The sequence below is a fragment of the Macrotis lagotis genome, chromosome 1 (assembly GCF_037893015.1).
Source record: "Macrotis lagotis isolate mMagLag1 chromosome 1, bilby.v1.9.chrom.fasta, whole genome shotgun sequence".
In the NCBI taxonomy this organism is placed as follows: domain Eukaryota; kingdom Metazoa; phylum Chordata; class Mammalia; order Peramelemorphia; family Peramelidae; genus Macrotis; species Macrotis lagotis.
In genome coordinates, this window is record NC_133658.1 from 928,962,107 (window position 1) to 928,984,321 (window position 22,215).

General features: G+C 40.1%; 1 protein-coding gene across 6 annotated transcripts; it reads left to right on the forward strand.

The window, feature by feature from the left end:
• The first annotated feature begins 7,061 nt into the window (after positions 1-7,061).
• Positions 7,062-21,430, forward strand: LOC141510107 (uncharacterized). 6 transcript variants are annotated; one of them, XR_012474773.1, is made up of 5 exons: positions 7,210-7,315; positions 13,046-13,172; positions 14,208-14,303; positions 17,354-19,285; positions 19,736-21,430. XR_012474773.1 is itself a non-coding variant. In XM_074220106.1 (5 exons), the coding sequence occupies exons 2-5, from the start codon at positions 12,011-12,013 to the stop codon at positions 19,171-19,173; spliced, it is 2,070 nt and encodes a 689-aa protein (XP_074076207.1). In that variant the 5' UTR covers positions 7,373-7,647; positions 11,966-12,010; the 3' UTR covers positions 19,174-21,429. The 6 variants fall into 6 exon arrangements, 5 of the variants coding, with proteins under 5 accessions (XP_074076210.1, XP_074076207.1, XP_074076206.1 ...); XM_074220106.1 differs by lacking the exon at positions 7,210-7,315 and adding exons at positions 7,373-7,647; positions 11,966-12,037 and having other exon boundaries at positions 17,354-21,429; XM_074220109.1 differs by having other exon boundaries at positions 7,062-7,315; positions 17,354-21,429.
• Positions 21,431-22,215: the final 785 nt, after the last annotated feature.

The following is a 22,215-nucleotide window of genomic DNA, read 5'->3' on the forward strand; positions in this document are numbered from 1 at the left end:
GATTATTGTTAAGGATATTATTTTTGTTAGTGGAATATGTCCTCCAAATGGGGAAAAATAAAGCTATTCCAAGTACTTATTTTTTTTTTTACTTTTTGCAAGGCAGTGAGGTTAAGTGGCTTGCCCAAGGCCACACAGCTAGATAATTATTAAGTCTCTGAGGCTGGATTTGAACTCAGGCATTCCTGACTCCAGGGCCGGTGCTCTATCCACTGTGCCACCTAGCCACCCCTATTCCAAGTCTCAAAAGTGGATTGTATAAAATTTGTTTTTTTTTTTTATTTTCTACTTAAAAGCCAAGGTCTCTGTGTGACAATTGGTAAATCAACAAATTTCCAAAATCATAGGTTTTGACCAAAAATTTATACTGAGACATTTCTTTTTATCAGAAAGGAAGATTCATAGAAGTGAGCTGAATATACTTGGAAAAACCTGGTTCCCCTGACAGACTCCTGGAGATATAAACATCAAATATATTCAGAAGAAAGGAGAAATGGATCAGAAGTTTATATTTTTATTTGCATTCTGCCTCTTACCTTCTTGATTGTACTTCAGTGGATACATTTTGCTCTTTCCTAATAACTATTTAAACCATACCCTCCTCACAGTCCCCCAATAAAGCTCATCCAGCCCTCCATTGAGTTAAGCAGTACATCCTGATTTCAACTGCTGTGTCACTTTTGAGTTTTATGGTTTGCTGCTTATTAACAAAAGGGAAATTATGTGTTCTTGAACTTTAATTGTATTATGCCAACATTCCTCTTTTTAGATAACCTGAGTTCATCTGTATTTCAAAGCTGTTTTGATTGACATTGTTGGAGCCATTGTCTGGTTCTTTTATTCCTTCTTCACATCACTTCTTATAAGTCTTCTTACAATTTTCTGAATTCCTTGGCCGCAGACACTTAATAATTACCTAGCTTTGTGGCCTTGGGCAAGCCACTTAACCCCATTGCCTTGTAAAAACCTAAAAAAACAAAAACAAAAAGGATTTTCTGAATTCTTATTCAAAATTCTTTATGGCAAAATTATTTTCACAATAACTCTCACCACAATGAGAGTTACTGTGACTCTGCTTCAACTTTTTCCCAATTATTAGAATCATATCTTGTTTATAGTTTTTTAAATTCACAATAATGTTTTTCCTTGGGGAAAAGGAAAAGGGATGAGATGGAATTTCTGGTCCAAAGTACATGAATAATCCAGTAACTTTCCTTCTATAATTTCAAATTGTTTTCTGGGATGCTTAAATCAATTCACAGTTCTAATGGAAGAGAACAAGCATGCACATCTTCCCTTTCCTCCTTCAACCCATTTCATTTATACAGGTTATATTCTAGAATCCTTTGATTCAGGATTCCCTGAAAATGAAAATTGTGGGGCCAATGAATCTGGTACCTTCTTTGTGCTACTAATCTATTGAATTGGCTCTCAAGATCTATTTTGATATAGGATGTACTGAGAGCAGTCATTTAATTGGGCTTTTAGTCATACTCCCTTAAAAATTTCCATCCTACCTTTCCCAGAGGATCCTGTAAGAGGTTAGAAGGTCATAAGATAATTCTGAAGATTTAGAGGCTAAAGCTGATACCCAGGATTTCCTGATGTTCCATTCTCTTTGCTAGGGTGTGGTATAGCTTCACCAATTTGTCCACAGTCATGGGCAAGGCAGTGGACACAGCCATGGGAGCAGTTTGAAGCAGGAGGAACAGAATAACAGGGTCTGAGCACCCTCTATCCATGTGGTTGAGGATCTATTGCAGAGCTTGAGAGTTCTTGTGGCTGCGTATGTCCTCTACTACAAGGTAAAGTCATTATTAGCTTTAGGTAGGAATGGACACCTTCTCTGAGCTCAAAATAGAAGATGTGGGGACAAACTTCAGTTCTACCATGTAACTAACTGTGAGTCTAACTAAGTTCCTCAACCTCTCTGGACTTGTTTCATGTTTTGTAAAATGAGGACAATACCTACCCTGTCTTCCTCTTAGGCAGGGTAAGATCATGGGCAGGAAAAACCCTTTGAAGAACTGTCATTGTAGAAGGGATTATTCTTCAGCAGAAAGACTTTGAGAAGTCCTGATGGATGGGTCTTCCAATACAATGCTATTTCTCAGCTCCAGAGGTTACTGATGCCTGGTTACAATAGGCAGAGTCAACTTTGGTGATGCTCATGATGGGCATGCTGTACTCAGAAAAAGGGAAAATACCTAAGATCACATTTTCAAATCTAAACCTACCCATAAAATATTCATAATAATGTTTGCCATTCATTGTCAAAGAATACCATGAAATCTGGAGGTGATGTCATGAGAAGTGGATTTGAGTGAGGGGAGGCTGTGCTGTCTCCAGGCTCACTTCTCCTCCAGAGCCATCTGGATCCAGTAACCAGATACGAATCAGGTCAACTGGAGATGCCTGGGATAGAGGGCAATCAGGATTAAATGACTTGCCCAAAATTATATAGCTATTAAATGTCAAGTGCATGAGGTCAGATTTGAACCCCTAATTCCAAGGTCAGTGCTCTTATCCATTGTACCACCTAGCTTCCCTTCATAAAATATAAGGGCAAAAGGGGACCTTACAACCCATCTTGTCCATTATTGTAAATTTGCAGAGGTTAAGAAGGATTGGTTAATATTTCACTCTCTGTTCCTGCAGAACCCTCATCTTCCTTTAAGACACAGCTCACTTGACATCTTCTAGATGTCAATTGTTTTTCAATAATGAGCAGTGTACTGGACTTGGACAGAGCAAGGCCTAGATTTCAATATTGTCTTGGATACCCATTACAGCATTCAACCTGCTATCTAGGAAACTTCTAGGTCAGATGACTAACATGATCAAAGACTGACCATTATCTCCAAATCCTACAGTGTCTCAAATTTTGCCAAAAGAGGAATTAAATACAAGAGAGAAAGCAGCTTCAGTCTTCCCTGTGGTATATGATAGTCGTGACCAAGTCAGATAATGATGAGGACAACTAAGCCAGAGTGAACGATCCCTATCAGCTACATATTGATTTTGAAAATCACAGATTAACATTGTCTGCCTTCTGATTTACTTATTACTGCGTTGTTAACTATTTCCCAATTACCTTTTTATTTTCTTTTGGTTTGTGCAGGGAAATAAATAGGTGCATGTGACTTGCTCAAGGTCAAACAGATAGTAAGTATCACATTTCAAAAGAGAACCTGGTTGAATCCCTTCTTTGTTTATTATTCCAAATAATTAATTTTGTATTGGAATTGCCTGATTTTTTAAATGTTTGATAGCATTCAGTTGTAAATCTTCCTAGTCCTGATCCTTTTTTTCTTAGGAAGCTCAGAAACTAAGCAGAATTTCTCACATGCTATACCAAGAGAAGGTCAAAATGGGCATATGATAGACATAAATTGTGATCTAAGGAAAGGGGAACAAATTTGCATGGGAGTAGGGGTTGAGGGGCTGAAGAAAGGTGGCCTTGGGGGAAATGGGGATTGGGGGTCAGGGGCTGGGTAATATTCTTTACCATAAGTCCTGTAAAGTTGTCTTGGAAAACAACATTGCTGAGAAGATATATCATTCACAGTTGGTCATCCTACAATATTGCTGCTACTTCGTACACACTACATTTTGCTTTTCCTCTAGCCATGTAAGTCCAGGCGTTACCAAGTTCGTTTCTTCATTTCTTGTTGCAGAATAGCTTTCCATCATAATCACATATGACAATTGGGTCAGCTATTCCCCAGTTGATGGGTATGACAATTTGAATCCTAAAATTATAAGAATTTAAGGAACAAATAGTTAAAATAACAAAGAAACATAGAGATTAGACATGAAATTTGATTCTTGGGGATTTATCTTCAAAACATATATGTGGCAACCATTCAAGATGGCAGAAAGAAAATGGGAAAGAAATTAGTCTTTTAAGTAAAAATAAAGGATACAGAAAATAATTAACATCCTTAGTGACCTAACCATGGAAACTGTGCATTTACCCAAAACCAATCTATAAAGATTATCAATTATTACTTGAATTTTGACTGCCTCTTCCCATGAGGATGGTTCTTTTGCATCCTGTTCATTGGCCTCCTAGATTTGTAATTAACTTAGGGAGTGATATTTTTGTAGTCTTAATTTTTATTAGGAAGCAAGGGGATCCATATGAAGCCTCTGAATTACCATGATATAGTTTTGAGAATCGTATACTTAGCATTATCCCCCATTTTGAGCATAGGTGACATGTCAGCTATGGATCAACTAAAGAGCTGTAGAAGAAATGAATGGCATATTGGAGGAAGAGTTAACATCTCTTAGAGATCTAGGTCACTAGAATAGGCAGGCAACAAACATGAGGCCAATCTAAAAAGGGGAAGAGGGGTACAAGAATGGACAATTTATTTACAAAATCAAGGGAAAGTTACAGAGATCAAGTATCTGTAACATCTTAGTCTAGTGATGATCCTGATGTGAGATGGGCTTATGTGGGAACTACTCTGGTGCAGTGAAAGAATTCAAATGACTATATGTTTCTGTGACCATCCATTAGGAATTGATAAGCACTTGAATTTCAAAATTTGTGACTGTTGGGAAACAATTTGATGAAAAATTGAAGTAGCATGTTGCACTAACACAGAAGTGGTCAGGGTGTGAGGCAATCATGGCATGGACTTGAACAACAATCATGACAGTTTGGAGTCCCAACAGAAAGAAAAGAACTATGGTTGAAATGAACAAGCTTCTTGTTCCAGAGGACAATGTTTTAATAATTACATTTTAAAATTTTTCCATGACAATATTTATGACAAACTTTGAAAATAATTGTTCTGTACTCAATTTCATTAAATAATTTTTCACTCAAACCTTTTCAACCTTTATTTTCGAACCCCAAAAGGCTCACCAAACACAAAATGGGAAAAGATGCAATTGGAGCAATAGTGAAGCATGTAGTCCAGTTTCTGACAAAAGGAAATAAACTTTAGGTCTGCCCTAAGATAACATTTTGGGGCCAAAAGAATAGATGATTTTAAAATTTTGTTTATTATAAGGATTGTGACTTCTCTTTTTCTAAGGAGGGAGCAGAAGCATTCAAAGATAAAATTTCAAAATTAAGCTGATAATTGTTATCCTGAAAAACTGATGGGCCAGAACAGAATGTAGTTTTCAGTAAGTGAATAAAAGACAAAAAACAATGTTGACAATTGTGATATGGCCTTGGATATGAGAACAAAAAAAAGATAAAAGGGATCAGCAAGGAAATCAAACTATCCATATGGATATAATCAGTAATGAAATAATATGAATATTTGGTATATGTGCATCTAGGTAGCTATAGTTCTGAATATAAAAAAGTGGAATACAATATAGAAAATGACTAGACAAAAAGGACTCTTTTTTAGATTGGCATATGAAATTTATAGAAAACAAATCTGATCATGGATCACAGTTGGTCAATAGAGAAAAAAAGTATTGTGACCCAATTAAAAGTCTGGTACCTATTATTCTGAGGTTCATAAGCTGAGGCTGTAATGAGAATTCTGACATCCCCTCTTTGATGTTGACAATCCAGTTGTATATGAAACTCTGTAACCTAAATCAACCTAGACGTATGAATGAAAGGTATTTTCAAATGATTGATCTGCCCATCTAACTTTGAGGGCTCCTCTCTTTCCCTAGGCATATAGATTATGGATCAGGTACCTTTCATTCAGTTGAGGAACGATTTTATATTTTGCGTTTTTCTGCATGTTTCCCCATCTATATGTCTGGTTGTTTCCTTCAACTGAAGAGACCAGACATGGAGGAGATTGCTTCAGAATTGAGCATTTTGGTGAAAGAATTGCATCATCAAAGATTGATGACCTTGGACATTCTCTTTGCAGAAAGATGACATTCAAATGGTTTCTGTCTGGGTTTGATTTTCTGATGAGTCACAAGATGAGACATGCAGTCAAAAGCATTTCCACACTGATGACGTTTGTAAGGTCATTCTCCAGTGTGGATTCTCTGATGAATAAAAATATGGGCCCTGAATCCGAAAGTCTTTCCACAGTGATTATATTCAAACGGTTTCTCTGCAGTGTGGGTTCTCTGATGCTTAGTAAATAAGATGGGAACTCTCTCATAAAGTCTTTCCTCCATTACATTCTGAAGGTTTTTCTCCCCTGTGGATTCTCTGATGTGTAATAAAGTCAGACCTCTGTCTGAAAGCCTTTCCACAGTGATTGCATGCATAAGGCTTCTCTCCAGCATGGATTCTCTGATGCCTTGCTAGACTGGAGCTCTGTCTGGAAGTCTTATCACACTGATTACATTCGTAATTTCTCCGGAGGGTAGATTCTCTGATGTGTAAGCAAGTCCGAGCTGTGTCTAAAAGGCTTTCCACAATGAAAACATTCATAAGGCTTCTCTCCCGTGTGGAAAGACTTTTGGCCTGAGAGCAAAACTTACTGGACACGAGGGAATTCAGATGTCACGAATGTAGCCAGTGTGATAAGGCTCTCGGAGAGCTCCAGCTGCGATAACCATCAGAGTTTCCGCGCCACTCTGATGCATGTTCATAGTCCAGTTCCTAAGGATACAAGTCAGTCCCCGACTGATACCTAATGCCAGGCCGGCCCAGGCGGCTCGCCCAGGAAGGAAGGGAAGCTGTCTATGGTGAGAGCAAAAACTCCTAGAGAAATCCTGGGAGGAGTCTAGCGGTACAAAGGGGTGACTGCAACCAGGCAGACGCCGCACAACGTGGAGGGCGGGGCTTGGGAGGAGGGGCGGGACGATTGGAGGAGCGGAGCGTCACGTACCGGGAGGCCCCGCCCCCGAGGAGCGCCCGGAAGCGGCCGAGCTGGGAGCGGAGTTCCAGTTCCTTCCGTCCCGCCCCCCCGGCGCTGAGGTCGCCCCGCCCCCTGGAGCCGAGTTCGAGCCGACTTCCGGTCCGAGGCCACAACTTCCCCCCAGCCCCCCCTCCGCATTCCGAACGCCCCGGGGCCCTTCCCCCGCCCACCCATGGGCCCCATTTGTCTGACTTCCCCTTAGGGAGCCCCCCCGGGTCCCCCCATCCTCTCCCCGCCGGGGCCCAGACGTCCCCAGAGCTCCCGCCTCCCGCCTCCCCCAGCCGCCTCCGGGGGGCCCCCATCTGCTCCCCCGAGTCAGGTCTCCCCCCGGGGGCCCGGCTGAGCCGCCCCCCAGGGCCCCTCCCCCTCCCCTCTGCCTTCCAGAACCTTCTCCCTCCGGCTCCCCGCCGCCTCCCGCCCCGGAAGGGAGACCCGAGAGAACCCCTCCTCCGGGACCCTCCTCCCCCGAGGGAATGGCCCCGCGGAGCCGCAGACCCCCAGCCCAGGTGAGTGCCCTCCGGCCCGGGTGAGTGCCCTCCGGCCCGGGTGAGTGCCCTCTGGCCCCTGGAGTGCCCTCTAGCCCAGGTGAGTGCCCTCTAGCCCAGGTGAGTGCCTTCTGGCCCAGGCTGGCCCCGGGAGTGCCCGCGATGCTGGCAGTGCCCCCGCAGTGAGAGGAGCAGCAGCACCGCCCTCCGCGCTGGCACCTTGGCAGCCGAAGCGCCGATGCCCCGTGCCCGGCCCGGCGGGCTCCTGCCCCTCCTTGGTCTAAGTTCTGCCTCATTTCCACCGAGTCCCGCAGCCGAAGCCTCGGGAGTCTGGGGTGAGAACCTGCAGAACGGTAAGGACCTTATAACATAAGATTAAAATACCAACAGTAAAAGCTACCTTAGATATGAAAGTTTATTCTCTGGGTGGAGCCATTCTCCTAATGACTACCCCAAGTGAGGGAGGTCAGAGAATTTATGCCAAAACAAGGGGATGGCAATAGAATATACATAACAAGAGCAGAGAAAATGGGAAACTTGGCAGGAGACTTCCATTCATCCAAATCAAGGAGAGCCATCCTTCAATATTGCTGTTTTGCCGGAAGGAAGTAATATTTTTTGGACTTTAAATACCATGGGGGCATCTAGGTGGTGCAGTGCATAGAGCACCTGCCACAGAATCAGAAGGACCTGAGTTCAAATCAGGTCTCAGACACTTAATTGCCTAACTGTTTGACTTTGGGCAAGCCACTTCAACCCATTGCTTTGCAAAAACCAAAAAAATAAAAGTTTTAGTAGTAGGAGGGTAGAGTGAGGAGTTGTTTTTCCAAGTCTGAACAGATTCTTTTCTGGATTAGGAGGGCAAAACTAGATGTTCCTTTCAAATTATCAAGGATACAGTTCTTTTCTGGATTAAGGAGGCCAGGACAAGTCTTCTTTCAAAGTCTGAAGAGAACGCATTCCATTCCTCCCTAAGAAAAATAGATCCCTGGGGCAGCTAGGTGGCACAATGCATAGCCCACTGGTCCTGCAGTCAGGAGTTTCTTAGTTCAAATGCAGCCTCAGACACTTAATAATAATCTAGCTGTGTGGCCTTGGGCAAGCCAGTTAACCCCATTGCCTAGCAAAAACTAAAAAAAAAAGATCTTTGAATAGATTTGGTGATGGAATAAATTCATTGAAGATATAATCTTTCATAGCAAGAGGCAATTGAGTGTAAGGATGGGGCTGCAGGATAACTGAATGAGAAGGAGAATAGGAAAAGAAAATGAAAGGATATAGATGAGGAATTAGAATAAGAGATATTAGGGTGAGACTGAATAGATAAGCAGGAATATAAGGAGGAGTAGAGATGGGAACAAAAGTAGAGAGGAGGAGAAGATGAAGGTGGACCGGAAGGAGGAAAAATTGAGGGACAAAAAGAGGAAGTAATGGAAGGATTAAGAAACTGTAGAACAAAGAGAAGAGATAATGGAGGGAGAAGTTATTTAGGAGCAAAGGGAAAAAAGAAATGCTACCGGCATAAGTATAAAGGTGAGAAAAATGGAGATTAGAACCGGAGGAGAAGAAAAAGAATGAGAGTGGTGATTGAGGATGACTTTAAGCGGAAGGAGAAAGATCAGAAATTTCCTTAGGTCTAGACAGGGTAGGATAAAGGGGAGCAGATAATAGAAGAGTTTTCCTAGGATTTGAATGTGAACTGGGTTATAGAAGGGATGGCTCTCCCAAAACCAGAATCCTTAGTAAGTACAGAAGGTAACAAGAAGGAAGAAAAGAAGCTGAAAAAGAACAACTGGTTGTACTATTTGAAGATGCTAGAGGCTCCCTAGTGGCAGGGACTGCAGCAACATGTGGAGTTGAGGCCTTTTTTAAGTAGCCTTAAGTGAAGAAATTTCAGCTTTGAGCTCCCTAATCAGTGATGGAATCATTCCCATTCATTTTTAGAAGCCATATTAGTTTTGTTTTGTTTTGTTTTTTAGGTTTTTGCAAGGCAAATGGGGTTAAGTGGCTTGCCCAAGGCCACACAACTAGGTAATTAGTCAGTGCCTAAGACCGGATTTGAACCCAGGTACTCCTGACTCCAGGGCCAGTGCTTTATCCACTGTGACACCCAGCCACCCACATATTAGTTTTTAAAATTGTTTTCAGATAGTTCAGTTTAGCTCTTTTGAAGGATCCCCATCTGTACCAACTTAATTCAGTATCATCACCACTTAGTTTTCAACAAATTGGACAAAATGCATGTTGATTAGTCATAATGAGTACTGATATATAAAGCAGGAGTCCTTTCTACTGGATCTCTAATCATAGATTTAGACTGTCCCACAACCAGATAAAACAAATATACATTAAGAAATATTTACAAAACCAAACACCAGAAGCCCCAATAAGCCATTAAACAGAACACATAGTATAATACAGACCTTGGAAATATAACAGGATTGCCAATCAAATCCCTTTGCACTTCACTGAACAGAAAAATCCCAGAGACCTACCAATGGACCACATTCAGATCTAGAGACAAGACCTCAGCACCCACCTGGCCACTTAAAACAAAACAATTCCCACCAACCTGTGAGAATCCCCCAAAGGAAAGGAAACGTCCCAGAGAAACTTCAAAGAAATCAACAGTTTAAACTAGAGCAGTTTATTTGACAAATTAAAAAACAATAACCTCACCTTCAGAAAAGGTAGTGGTCTTTTTTTATGTCAGATTCCATGTCTTGTTGCGGTGTTGCCAGGAAGAAAAGTGTTTTCTTTCCAATTGTGTCTACAGCCAATCAACAGCACAAGTAATGTTAACCTTATAAACAAAGTCGTAAAAATAAATTTATTTCGAATTTTAAATATATTTTATTTAAATAAAGCAAGAGAAAATACAGATTAGACATCTAGTTTTGTTCTCTGGCATTTATCCTTATATAGAGGTAGAGATCATTCTGGTACTGATCACCCCAAACTGATGGAGGAGATCAGAAAACTTGAGTAGCAAGGAGAGGGGAACAGAATATACATACCATCAGTAGATGAAACCTTCAATTTAGCTGTAGACCATTCCATTTTTTGATATCAAAGAAAACCATTCTTTTCCATTTCTATTTTGCCCTCTACTTCTAGGATATCAGGGTAATTTTCCTGTAGTAATTCTTTGAAAATGATGTTAAGGCTCTTTTCCTGATCATGACTTTCAGGTAGTCCAATAATTTTTAAATTATCTTTCCTAAGTCTGTTTTCCATATCAGTTGTTTTTTTAAGTGAGATGTTTCACATTCATCAATCTCCCTGAGTTCTGTTCTTTGAAGGATTTGTTCTCCTCAGAGAGTTTCCTTATCTCTTTTTCCATCTGGCCAATTTTGCTTTTTAAAGCATTCTTCTCCTCAATAACTTTTCGAACTATTTTATCCATTTGACCTAAGCTGGTTTTTAGCATGCTATTTTCTTCAGCATTTTTTGGGGGGTCTCCTTGACTAAGCTGCTGACTTCATTTTCATGTTTTTCCTGCATCTCTCTCATTTATTTTCCCAGTTTTTCTTCTAACTCCATCATTTGATTTTCAAAGTCTTTTTTGCGCTCTGTCATAGCCTGAGCCCAATTTCTGTTTTCCTTGGAGTCTTTAGATGTAGGAGCTTGTGCTTCCTCATCTTCAGACAGAGTATTTTGATCCTTCTTTGGGCTCATATGCAAAATATTTCTCAATAGTGTTCCTCTTATTTCTCTGCTTTCTCATTTTCCCTGGTTTTGGGGTGCTTCCTGAGCTTTTGGGACACTCCCACAAAGGTCTCAGTGTGTGAGGCTCTGCCCTCCCTCCTGGTCTGTAAATGACCATATGCGCCCCCCTCTGCCATGGGGCTGAGGTGGAGGGGGGGGGGCCTAGACTGTGATCAGTATCTGAATGTGTTCAGAACCCCAGAGTCCTGTTCCAGGGGCAGAGGACAGAGCTCTGCAGTCTCTCTTCACTCCCCTCCCTAGGTTCAATGGGCTCCTGCCCTGGGGGCTCCTGCTTACCTGCTCCGCCTGCTTCTGTTCTGGATCTGGGCTGCCCAAAGACCACTTTGCTTGCTGTGTGCCCTGAGGGCTGTGTTTTACGTGCTCACTCTGGCAGAGGTCCCCACAGTGTTCCCCCACTTTGTTCCTGGTGCTCCCTGGGGTGTAGCTCAGGAGACTCCCCTGCTGCTGGGAGCAGTGGCTCCCAGCACCCTGGGGCTGCCTCCAGGAGTCTGAAATTCCTTCTCTCTGGCGGGCCACCCCTCTGGCAGGCTGCCCCTCCAACCCCGGGGAGCAGAGCCTTTCTGCTCTTTTCCAGGTTACCTTGAGTAGGAGAACTGCCTCATTGGGTCCCTCTGTGGGTTCTGTCTCTCGAAAGTGTAGTTAGAGTCCTTAGGTTATGAGTTTTATGAGAGAGCCCCTAAGACAAGATCCCTTATTGTCGCCATCTTGGCTCTGTCCCAAACCATTCTTTTCCAATTGTATTTTGCCAGAGGGAGATAACATGTTTTTTGAGTTTAAGTACCCAGAGTGCAGGGCAAGTAACCTTAAAATTAAAAAGGATATAATAAGAGCACTGACCATGAAGTCAAGAGGACAGGAGTTCACATCCAACCTCGGACCCTTGCTACTTATTTGTTCTGTGACCTTAGGTAAGTCACTTAATACTCAATGTCTCCAATGCAGGGCCATCTCCAGTCATCCTGACTCATATCTGCTGATTGGACTCAAATGATTCTGGAAAAGAAAGTGAGGCTGGTAACTTAGCACTTAGCACTCCCCTCACTAAAATTCAATTCATGTCATGGCTTCACTTCCCTGATATCATGAGATTTGAGAATGAATGACAAATTCTAATGAATGACACATTCTATTCCTTACAATAGCTGTGAAACATCAACCTTTGACTAGGAATAGTTGTGAAAACTTCTAGTAATAATTTGACATAAATGATATTTGCAAATGAATACAATCATAAAGCAAAGACGGAGATGTTTTATGATACTTGAATCCCAAGGCCACCTCACGCCTTCAACATGACAATAGGGAGCTCTTTTCTTTGACTGGAAATAGTCTCCTACCACAAAGGTTGGTTCGGATTGTGATTAATATCTCTTAAGGTTCCTGTGCATGTTTTCCTCTATTTTTTATTTAAATTTTCATTTATTTTCATTTATTTATTTAAGATTCATTCATTTATTTACTTCCTCATTTATTTATTTTTATTTTATTTATTCTTATTTATTGTGTTTATTTTCCTCTTTTATTTATTTTCCTTATTTATTTACTTATTTTTATTTTATTTTATTTATTTCCTCTTTATTTTATTTATTTTTTATTTACTTTATTTTTAATAATCACAGGAAATGTCCCCTCTCTTCTATCCCAAACACATAGTTGTCCTGACAACTCACCAGATCTTCATGAGCTTTGGTTTATAACATCTCACTTTTGTTTACTCTGTTAAACTCTTTCTCTTATATGATCCTCCTGCATCCCTGGTAGAAAACATAAGTTCTAGGATTCTTTAGGAATTGTATTCATAGTACCAAATTTATCAAATAAAGTTTGTAACTGCAAATATAAAAAACCTCTTCTAGTATTGCATTGAGTTCTTCCTGACTGATTCTGAGCCTCATGAGGATAGGAAATTTGGGGAAATCCTTTCTTTGTCTTTCAGTTTCCTCCTGTAAATGGATGAACATTAAACTAGATGAATTCTGAAGTGTCTTTCAACTCTAAATCTTGATTTTATTCATGGATTAGGAGCTGGTGACTTTCAGCGATGTGGTTGTGGACTTCACTCCGGATGAATGGGGCCTCTTGGACTATCCTCAGAAAGAGCTGTACAAGGAGGTCATGATGGAGACTGCCCAGAACCTGCACTCCCTAGGTAAGAGCAATTCCCAGGGAACTGAATGTAACATCAAAGGAACTGCCTTCATTCTCTCTCCCTCATGTGCAGGATATGGAGCATTTGTCATTTCTTAGAAAGACGAAAGTGGTAGTCCTCATGCTGCCTGGTTTTCCTGTAAAGGGTCTTTGCCCTGTGTAACAGGGTACAGGGGCTTTCCTTTCTCTTGCTGGTTCTAGGGATCCTGAGGTCAAAGATCACAGCAATGCTGGAAAATCTCAGACTTAGAACTAATTTTAGCCATAGTATATATAATCTACCATCTTTCTGACCATAAGTTTGTCTGCTAAATCTCTGAAAACTGCTCAGGCAGTTTTTACTTTGAGATGGACAGTGTTGAAAAACCCTTCCTTCACAAAGTAGTCCCTTCCTCTTTGGGTTGAGTCTGGTCTTTGGAGGTTAAAAGCAGTCTAAAATTGTAGATCATTACTCCTATTCTTATTCTAGAAGTCTAGTCAAGCTATTGTGTCATTGGTCCTCTTTCATACTTCCCCCCTAATTCTAGAACAGATGGTAGAAAAAGAAATGAAGGAGGCAAGTATTTATATTGACCTAAGTGTGGCAAGCAATAGTCCAAATGCTATCATTAGAAGCATTTTCTAATTTGATCCTCAAAACAGGAGTATCAGCTGATATTATCATCCCCATTTTAGATTGTAGGAACATAAGGAAAAACAGTTTGTGTAACTTGTCTTAGATCCCTGGATAGTAACTGAGACTGGATTTGAAATCAGGGATTCCTAAATCCAGGCCCAACACTTTTTTTCTGTATGACCAGCTGCTTCTTAATTTGTAGATGATGGAATCTATGAAATCAGGCCTTCAGTGAAAGAAGTGTATAAAACTGATTCTTCTGTTTTCAAATGATTTCTTTCCCATCTAAAAAGAAATAGCTTGAAAATGATCCAGGTGGTATCCTGGAAACCATCTGGTGACCCTCCATTCCCTCTTTCCCAGAGGAGAACCACATTGCACATGTCTCTCCTCCTCTTGTCTTTTATTTACCACTCCCAGGTGTTCCACTTCCAAGAGAAGATTTGATTTTCCATTTGGAGAAAGGTGAAGGACCTTGCCTACTGCAGCGAAAAGATCCCAGAACCTCCTGTGCAGGTGTGTTAAATGAAAGCAAGTTCTCAAGAGATATTAACAGAAGAGGCAGCTACATGTCACAGAGAAAGGAATAGTAGACTTTGGAGTAGAAAAATCTGATTGCTAATCTTGTTCAGACATTTTGAGCAGTGAAATCCTAGTCAAGTCATTAAACTTCTGAACCTCAGTTTCACCATCTGTGAAGTGAAGTGACCGGAAGACATTACCAGTGACTTCCCTTCAGGGATAAAACTATGATCCTATCAGATCCACTGTTTGGAACTTAGGGTCATGGAGGTCTCCTACTGGTTTCCAGAAAGGACTCAGCTTGTCTAGATGAAGTGATGGAGAGGGAATCAAGGTCAGCTATCACATTGATAGTAAATTCTTCAACTTGAAAAGGCTACAAGCCAAGATCAAAGTGGAGGGAGTGTTGGTGCATGGTCTTCTGTTTGCAGATGATGGTCCTCTCAATGCAGCCTCTGAAACTGAGATGCAACAAAGTATGGATCAATTCTCTGCTGCTGGTTTTCATTATGAGAAGTCACTATTGACACCATGAAAACCCAGGTGCTCCAATACCCTGTAAAACATGAACGATATATGGAACCACTGATTACAGCAAATGGAGAAGTTTTGAGTATTTTGGGCAAGTTCACGTTCCTTGGCACTGTCCTTTCCAGGGAGGTACACATTGACAATGAGGCTGACACAGTGCTAGAATGCGAGGCTCCTAAAGAAAATGTAGAAAATCGCAGGTATTAGAATGACTAGGAAATTGAAGGTCTATACCACTATTATATATGCCCTTATTGCTGGAGGCCTGTCAAACCTGGTCCATCTACCAGGGTCACACCAGAAAAATAAATTGCTCCCATATAAATTGTCTTAGGATAATTCTCAAGATTGGCTGGCAGAAGTAGATACTAGACACTGAGGCCATTTCTCGAGCATTCTAACATTATTACAGAGAGCAAAACTATGATGGGCTGGCAATGTTGTTCTAAGGACAAACATAAGCTTGACAAAAAGACTATTTTATGGAAAACTCACACAGGGCAAGTGCTCACCCCGGGGATAGAAACATCAATGCAAGGACACTCAGGGTATCACTTAAGAGTATTAGAATTGATTGTGCAAGCATGGGAGACATTGGCACAGGATCACCCAATATAGCATAGTCTCATTGGAGAAGGTACTGTACCCTATGAGTACAGCAGAATGGAAGAGGTCATAGAATGAGTGAGATATGGGAGTTTAGAGAATGCTTCTCAGCTATTCATACAATGTATTTGTGCCGACCTGTGTAAAGCTTTCTGAGCTCATTGGCCTGATTAACCATACTTGGACATACTGTAAATTGTCTCTATCATAGTGATGTCATTTTGTTCTTCTTTGATAACAAAAGGCAAGAATCAAAAATGGCAACTATGCTTTGGGCTAAGTGCTCAAGTCTGGAGATTCAGATAAAGAAAAGACAACTCCTTTATTGAGAGGGAAAGACTGCTTGAAAAAATTATGTAAAAAACATATAAAGAGGGGTGGCTAGGTGGCGCAGTGGATAGAGCACCGGCCCAAGAGTCAGGAGTACCTGAGTTCAAATCCGGACTCAGACACTTAATAATTACCTTGCTGTGTGGCCTTGGGCAAGCCACTTAACCCCATTTGCCTTGTAAAATCCTAAAAAAAATTTTAAAACACCATAAAGGATAAATCAGGAGAATCTTCTCTTGTAATAAAGGAATGCAGAAAGGCATCTGATTTATGTGAGATGGGGAGGAGGTTAAAAAAAAGCTACTGGTAAATGTACAATTGTTATAATGAAATATGTCAAATTCTATGCCAAGAGCACGGGGGAAGGAACTAAGTCATATGGAAATGCTGGGAAGGAATGAAAAGATTTGGAAAGGCTGCTGTGCTGAGTGGCATGGGATTGCCTTCTCATAATGCCAGCTGAGATGATGTCTCAATTTTTTGTGGAGAGAAGTAGCCTCTAGGATACTGAGGGAGAGTATTAGAGGTTTAGGAACCCTCTGTCAGATTTCTTGTTTCCCTACAGTATCCCACATAGTAGTGGACACCTCCTGGACTTGAAGCATTGCTGCCCAGGATTGAGATCCTACTAGTTTTACTCACTTGTAGGATTGGGAAGAACACTGGACACAATTGCAATAAAACCTTAAATTGTACCATGAAAACTTAGGTGCTCTTTGCATTATCAGAGTGTCAGATAAATATCAGAGACTTCTCTACTCAAATGCATTCTTATATTAAAACTCTGGCAGCTACAAACTATGCAAAAAACCATTATCATAACCTCTACAAATCATCTAAAGTATGCTAACACAGCCCCTGAAGGACAGAGTCATAGAAGTGTTTATAATCCTAAAGCAGGAAAATATTCACTATGAGTCTGGGCATCAGAGACATGTTCTTGCTCCTAGGACTTGGCAATGACATCCACCTAATCCTGGGTGAGACGTAAGTTCACTTCCTAGAATCACATGGTAATAATCATTAACAAGCATAAGAGTACAGAATGTGACAAAGTAAAGGTTAAAAGTATCCAAGGAAACTTGGATTGTAAATGTGTCAAGTTACTTATGAGAGTTCATTTTTCTTACTCTTCTTTAACTCCTCCTAGTACCACAATATCTCTTAAATGATATTACAGAGCTGCAAAATGGACCACTTCCACTGGCCACTTGTTTCAACTGTTGCTTCCACAATGGGCAGTATACACATGTTTCCAAATTGAAAGGCCATGCAATAACCAAAGAATTCTCCTATTTAAAAAAACAGGGTAATGGAGAAATGCTATTGAGTAATATGGACAGAAGTTGGCCAGCCGCTGAGTTTTACCTCTTGTGAGAGAGGTTGATCAGGAACCTGTCATTCAGATTCAGCCCAATTTGAGAGAGGAATGAGAATGTTGGTTTTCTCTGTGTTGCAGGTCTGTTTTAGAATCTAGTTGTATGTGAAACTCCTTGTAAATGAAATCCACCTGGACATGTGAATTCATATTCTGTTTTTGTGCCTGTTTTCTGACCAGTGTTTTTTGTTTCCTTCAGATGGAAAGCCCATGAATGAAATGAGGCAGACTACTTCCAAACTGAGCATGTCTGAGGAAGCATCACGAGGGCAAAGATGGGTGAAGGATGCTCACTGTGACCTCCATCTGAGGGAAATCTGTGATTCTGATATGAAGACAGAGAAAAAGCAGACGACTCACTGTGACTTTGCTACAGAAAGGATGAGTGTCAGGCAACATTCAATCCTAATTCACTGTAAGAAAATGATGTCAGGAAATGACTCTTTTCAAGACAGTAAATACAGTGAATGCTTAACTGAAGAGTTAGAGGCTTCTCAGTCTTGTGACAAATGTCCCAAAGTGCAAACTTATCAGTGTGTGATGGCCTTCAGCTTGAATTCAGAAATCATTGGACTTCAGAAGAGTCATATTGGAAAAATGCCTAATGTCTGTAATGAAGGCAAGATAGGTTTGAGCTGCAGTTCAGAGCCCACTGTCCTCCAGAAAATTGAAAATGGAAAGAAACATTGTAGTTCTAACGAATGTGGTAAAGCTTTTAAGCAACAGTCATCCTTCATGTATGATCAGAAATTTCATACTAGAAATAAGCTATCCAAGTGTATACAGTCTGAAAATGCCTTTAAGAGACAGTCATCACTTACCTCCCACCAGGGAATTTTTGCTAGAGAGAAGCTCCATGAGTACGTTGCATATGATAAATCTTTCAGTGAAAAGTCATCTCTCATACATCAGAGAAACCGCACTGGAGAGAAACCTTATGAATGTAGTCAATGTGGAAAGACTTTCAGACAGAGCTACCCTCTTATTAAGCATCAGAGAATCCACACTGGAGAGAAACCTTTTGAATGTAATCAGTGTGATATGACTTTCAGATGGAGCTCCAATCTAGCTAGACATCAGAGAATCCACACTGGGGAGAAACCATATGAATGTAATCAGTGTGATAAGACTTTCAGAGAGAGATACAAACTTATTAACCATCAGAGAATCCACACTGGAGAGAAACCTTATGAATGTAATCATTGTAATAAGACTTTCAGGCAGAAATACAAACTTATTAACCATCAGAGAATCCACACTGGAGAGAAACCTTATGAATGTAATCAGTGCAATAAGACTTTCAGAGAGAGATTCAGGCTTATTAACCATCAGAGAATCCACACTGGAGAGAAACCTTATGAATGTAATTGGTGTGATAAGACTTTCAATGACAGGTCCACTCTTATTAAACATCATAGAATCCACACTGGGGAGAAACCATATGAATGTAATCAGTGTGGAAAGACTTTCAGACAGAGCTACTCTTTTATTAATCATCAGAGAATCCACACTGGAGAGAAACCCTATGAATGTAATTGGTGTGATAAGACTTTTAGTGACAAATCCTCTTTTAACAATCATCAGAGAATCCACACTGGAGAAAAACCTTATGAATGTAATTGGTGTGATAAGACTTTCAGTGACAAATCCACTCTTATTAATCATCAGAGAATCCACACTGGAGAGAAACCTTATGAATGTAATTGGTGTGATAAGACTTTCAGAGACAGATCCAATTTTATTAATCATCAGAGAATCCACACAGGAGAAAAACCATATGAATGTAATCAGTGTGGTAAGACTTTCAGATGGAGCTCCAATCTAGCAAGACATCAGAGAATCCACACTGGAGAGAAACCTTATCAATGTAATCAGTGTGGTAAGACTTTCAGTGTGATCTCCACTCTAGCTAGACATCAGAGAATCCACACTCAGTGTAAATGTCATCTTTGTGCAAAGAGTGTCCTTGGTAATGAATCTTTGATCATGCAATTCTTTCACCCACAAGCACAATTCTGAAGCCATCTCCCTCATTTCATGTCTGGTCTCTTCATCAGAAGAAAACAACCCGACATACACGGGGAAACGTGTACAAAACCATAAAATGTAAAATCTCCCAACTGAATGAAAGGTACATGATTTTTTATGTATAAGTCTAGGGAAAGAGAAGAGTCTTCAAATTCAAATGAGCAGGATCAATCAGTTGAAATTACCATTAGTTTTCATGTCTAGGTAAATTTGAAGTTACAGAGTTTCATAAGCAACTGGATTATCATGAACAAGCCCGCCCATCTACTTTTTTATATTCAGAATTATTCAGATCTATGCATAGACATTACATCTCTAGATGTACATATATCAAATATTCATGTTATTTCATTACCAGTCATGTCCATATGCATAGTTAATTCTCTCATTATTTTGTTCTCATATGTAAGACCACAGCATGATTGTCAACATTGTTTTTGTTCTTTTTTTCTTTAATGAAATGGAGGACCAAAAAATGATGGTCAAATTTGTCATAAATATTTTCATAGAAAAATTTTAAAACATCCATTTTTAACATTTTTCTCTGGAACAGCAAGCTTGTTCATTTCAACCGTAGTTGAAATTCCTTTCTGCTGGGACTCCACACTGGCATGAATGAGCATACAATGTTGTTCACATCCGTGCAGTGATTGCCACAAATCCTCACCACTTCTGACTCAGAGCAGCATGTTCCTTCAGTTTCTCATCAACAGTTGTTTCCTCACAGTCATAAAGGTATGAAATGCAAGTGCTCATTAACTCTTGATGGATGGTCATAGAAACATAGAGTCATTTGATTTCTTTCACTGTACCAGAGTAGTTCCCATATAAAGCCATAGCACATCGGGATCCTCACCAAACTAAGATCTTACCGATACTTGATCTCTGTAACATTCCCCTTGATTCTGTAAATACATTGTCCATTCTTATGCCCCTCCTCCCCTTTTTAGATTGGCCTCATGTTTGTTGCCTCCTTGTCCTTCTAGTGACCTAGAGCTCTAAGAGATATTAACTCCTCCCCAATATGCCACTCATTTGTTCTACAGTTCTTTAGTTGATCCAAAGCTGGCATGTCAACTGTGATCACAATGTAAAGTATAAGATTCTCAAAACTATATCATGGTAATGGCAAGGCTTTATATGGATCCCCTTGTTTCTTAGTAATAATAAGACTAAAAATACACAGTGTAAGTTAATTACAAATGCAGGAGGTGAATGGACAGGATGCAAAGAAACCATCCTCCTGGGAAGAGGCAGTCAAAGTTCAACTACTGATTGATGATCTTTGTAGATTGCTTTTGGTAAATGGATTGCACAGTTTCCATGGTCAAGTCACTAGGGATGTTAATTATTTTTTCTACCCTTTGTTTTTGCTTAAAAGACCAATTTCTTTACCATTTCCTTTGTGGTCATCTTGGATTGTCGCCATCTATACATTTTCATGATAAATCTGAGAGATTAAAGCTTCTTGTCTAATCTTGATGTTTCTCTTGTTATTTTAACCCTATGTTCCTTATGTCCTTATGATTTTAGGATTCAAATTGTCTTTCCCATCACTTGGGGATTGGTTGGACAAATTGTATGTGATTATGATAGAATGCTATTCTGCAACAAAAAATGAGGAGGTGAACTCAGCAAAATCCATACTTATCTGAATGAGCAGAGGCAAAGCAAAACGTAGTATATACAAAGTAACAGCAATATTGTAGGATAATCCACTGTGAATGGTATATTTCCTCAGCAGTGTTGTTTTCCAAGACAATTCTAAAGGACTTATGATAAAGAATAATATCCGGCCTGCTGACCCCTAATCCCCATCCCCCAAGACCACCCTTCTTCAGCCCCTCAGCCCCTACTCCCAGGAAAATTTGTTCCCCTCTCCACAGACCACACTTTTTGTCTATCATAGATGTATTTTGATCTTGTGATAGTATGTGAGAAATTGCTTATTTTCTGAACTTCCTAAGAAAAAAGCAACAGGATGAGAAAGATTTACACCTGAATGCTGTCAAACATTTTAAAAAAATCAGGTAACTGAAATATCAAATAAATTATTTGGAATAACCAAAAAAGAAGGGATTCTAGCAACTCCTTTTCTGAAACAACCTTCGAAGTGATAATTAACCCAGGACAAATAAAATGAGAAAAAAAGATCAATTTTCTACTGGAAATTGCTGCAAAAATCCATGAGGGGAGTGGCTGAGCCTTTATTTTGATCAGAAATGGCTCAGAGGGAAAAATAACATACACTCTAAATTGGGTATAGATGGTACCTTGCAGGAAAGGGAGGAAAGAGATGGGAGAAAGCAGTCATGGGAAGGGAGGTAATGGTGATAGCAGAGGGAAGATTGTGGGAGAAAGTGGTCAGAGACAGCCCACTTTTGAGGAGGCACAGGGTGAAAGGAGAGAGAGAATGGAATCAATTGGGGAGAGGGAAATAAAGGAACTTGCAAAAAATATTGAAGGAATTTCTCTGATAGACTTATGATAGAGTGCTATCCATTCCAAAGACCGAAGTGACAGTCTCTGAATACAGACTGAAGCACACTTAACTTTTTCACCCACTTAATTTTTCTTGAGGTTTCTCTTTGTGGGGGTCGAGGGGATTGTTTACTTTTACAGCTTGTTTTTTGTAGTGATATATTTCATGGCTACACAGTGTTAACCTGAGTTAAGTTCCTTGATTTATCGATGGCAGGAGTGAGATGGAAGGAAGGGAGAGAATTTGAAACTCAGGGTTTTGGAAGAAAATGTTGAAACTTGTAGCTGGAATAAAAAAAAATAAGATACCCCATGAGAATACTTTAACCGTATAAAATACCTGAAACTCTACCTGCCAAAACAGTCCTTAGAAGTATAAAAAAATTATGAAACAATTTTATGCAAAAAAAAAATTCAGATTTAATTAATTGGAGAGATAGTAATAATTCATGGCTAGTTTGCTTGTTTCTGAAAGTCCACAATGTTGCATTCCTAAGTTTTTGCTTTAGTGTATATTCTTTGATGTTTAGCAAGATAGGAGTTCTATCTGAG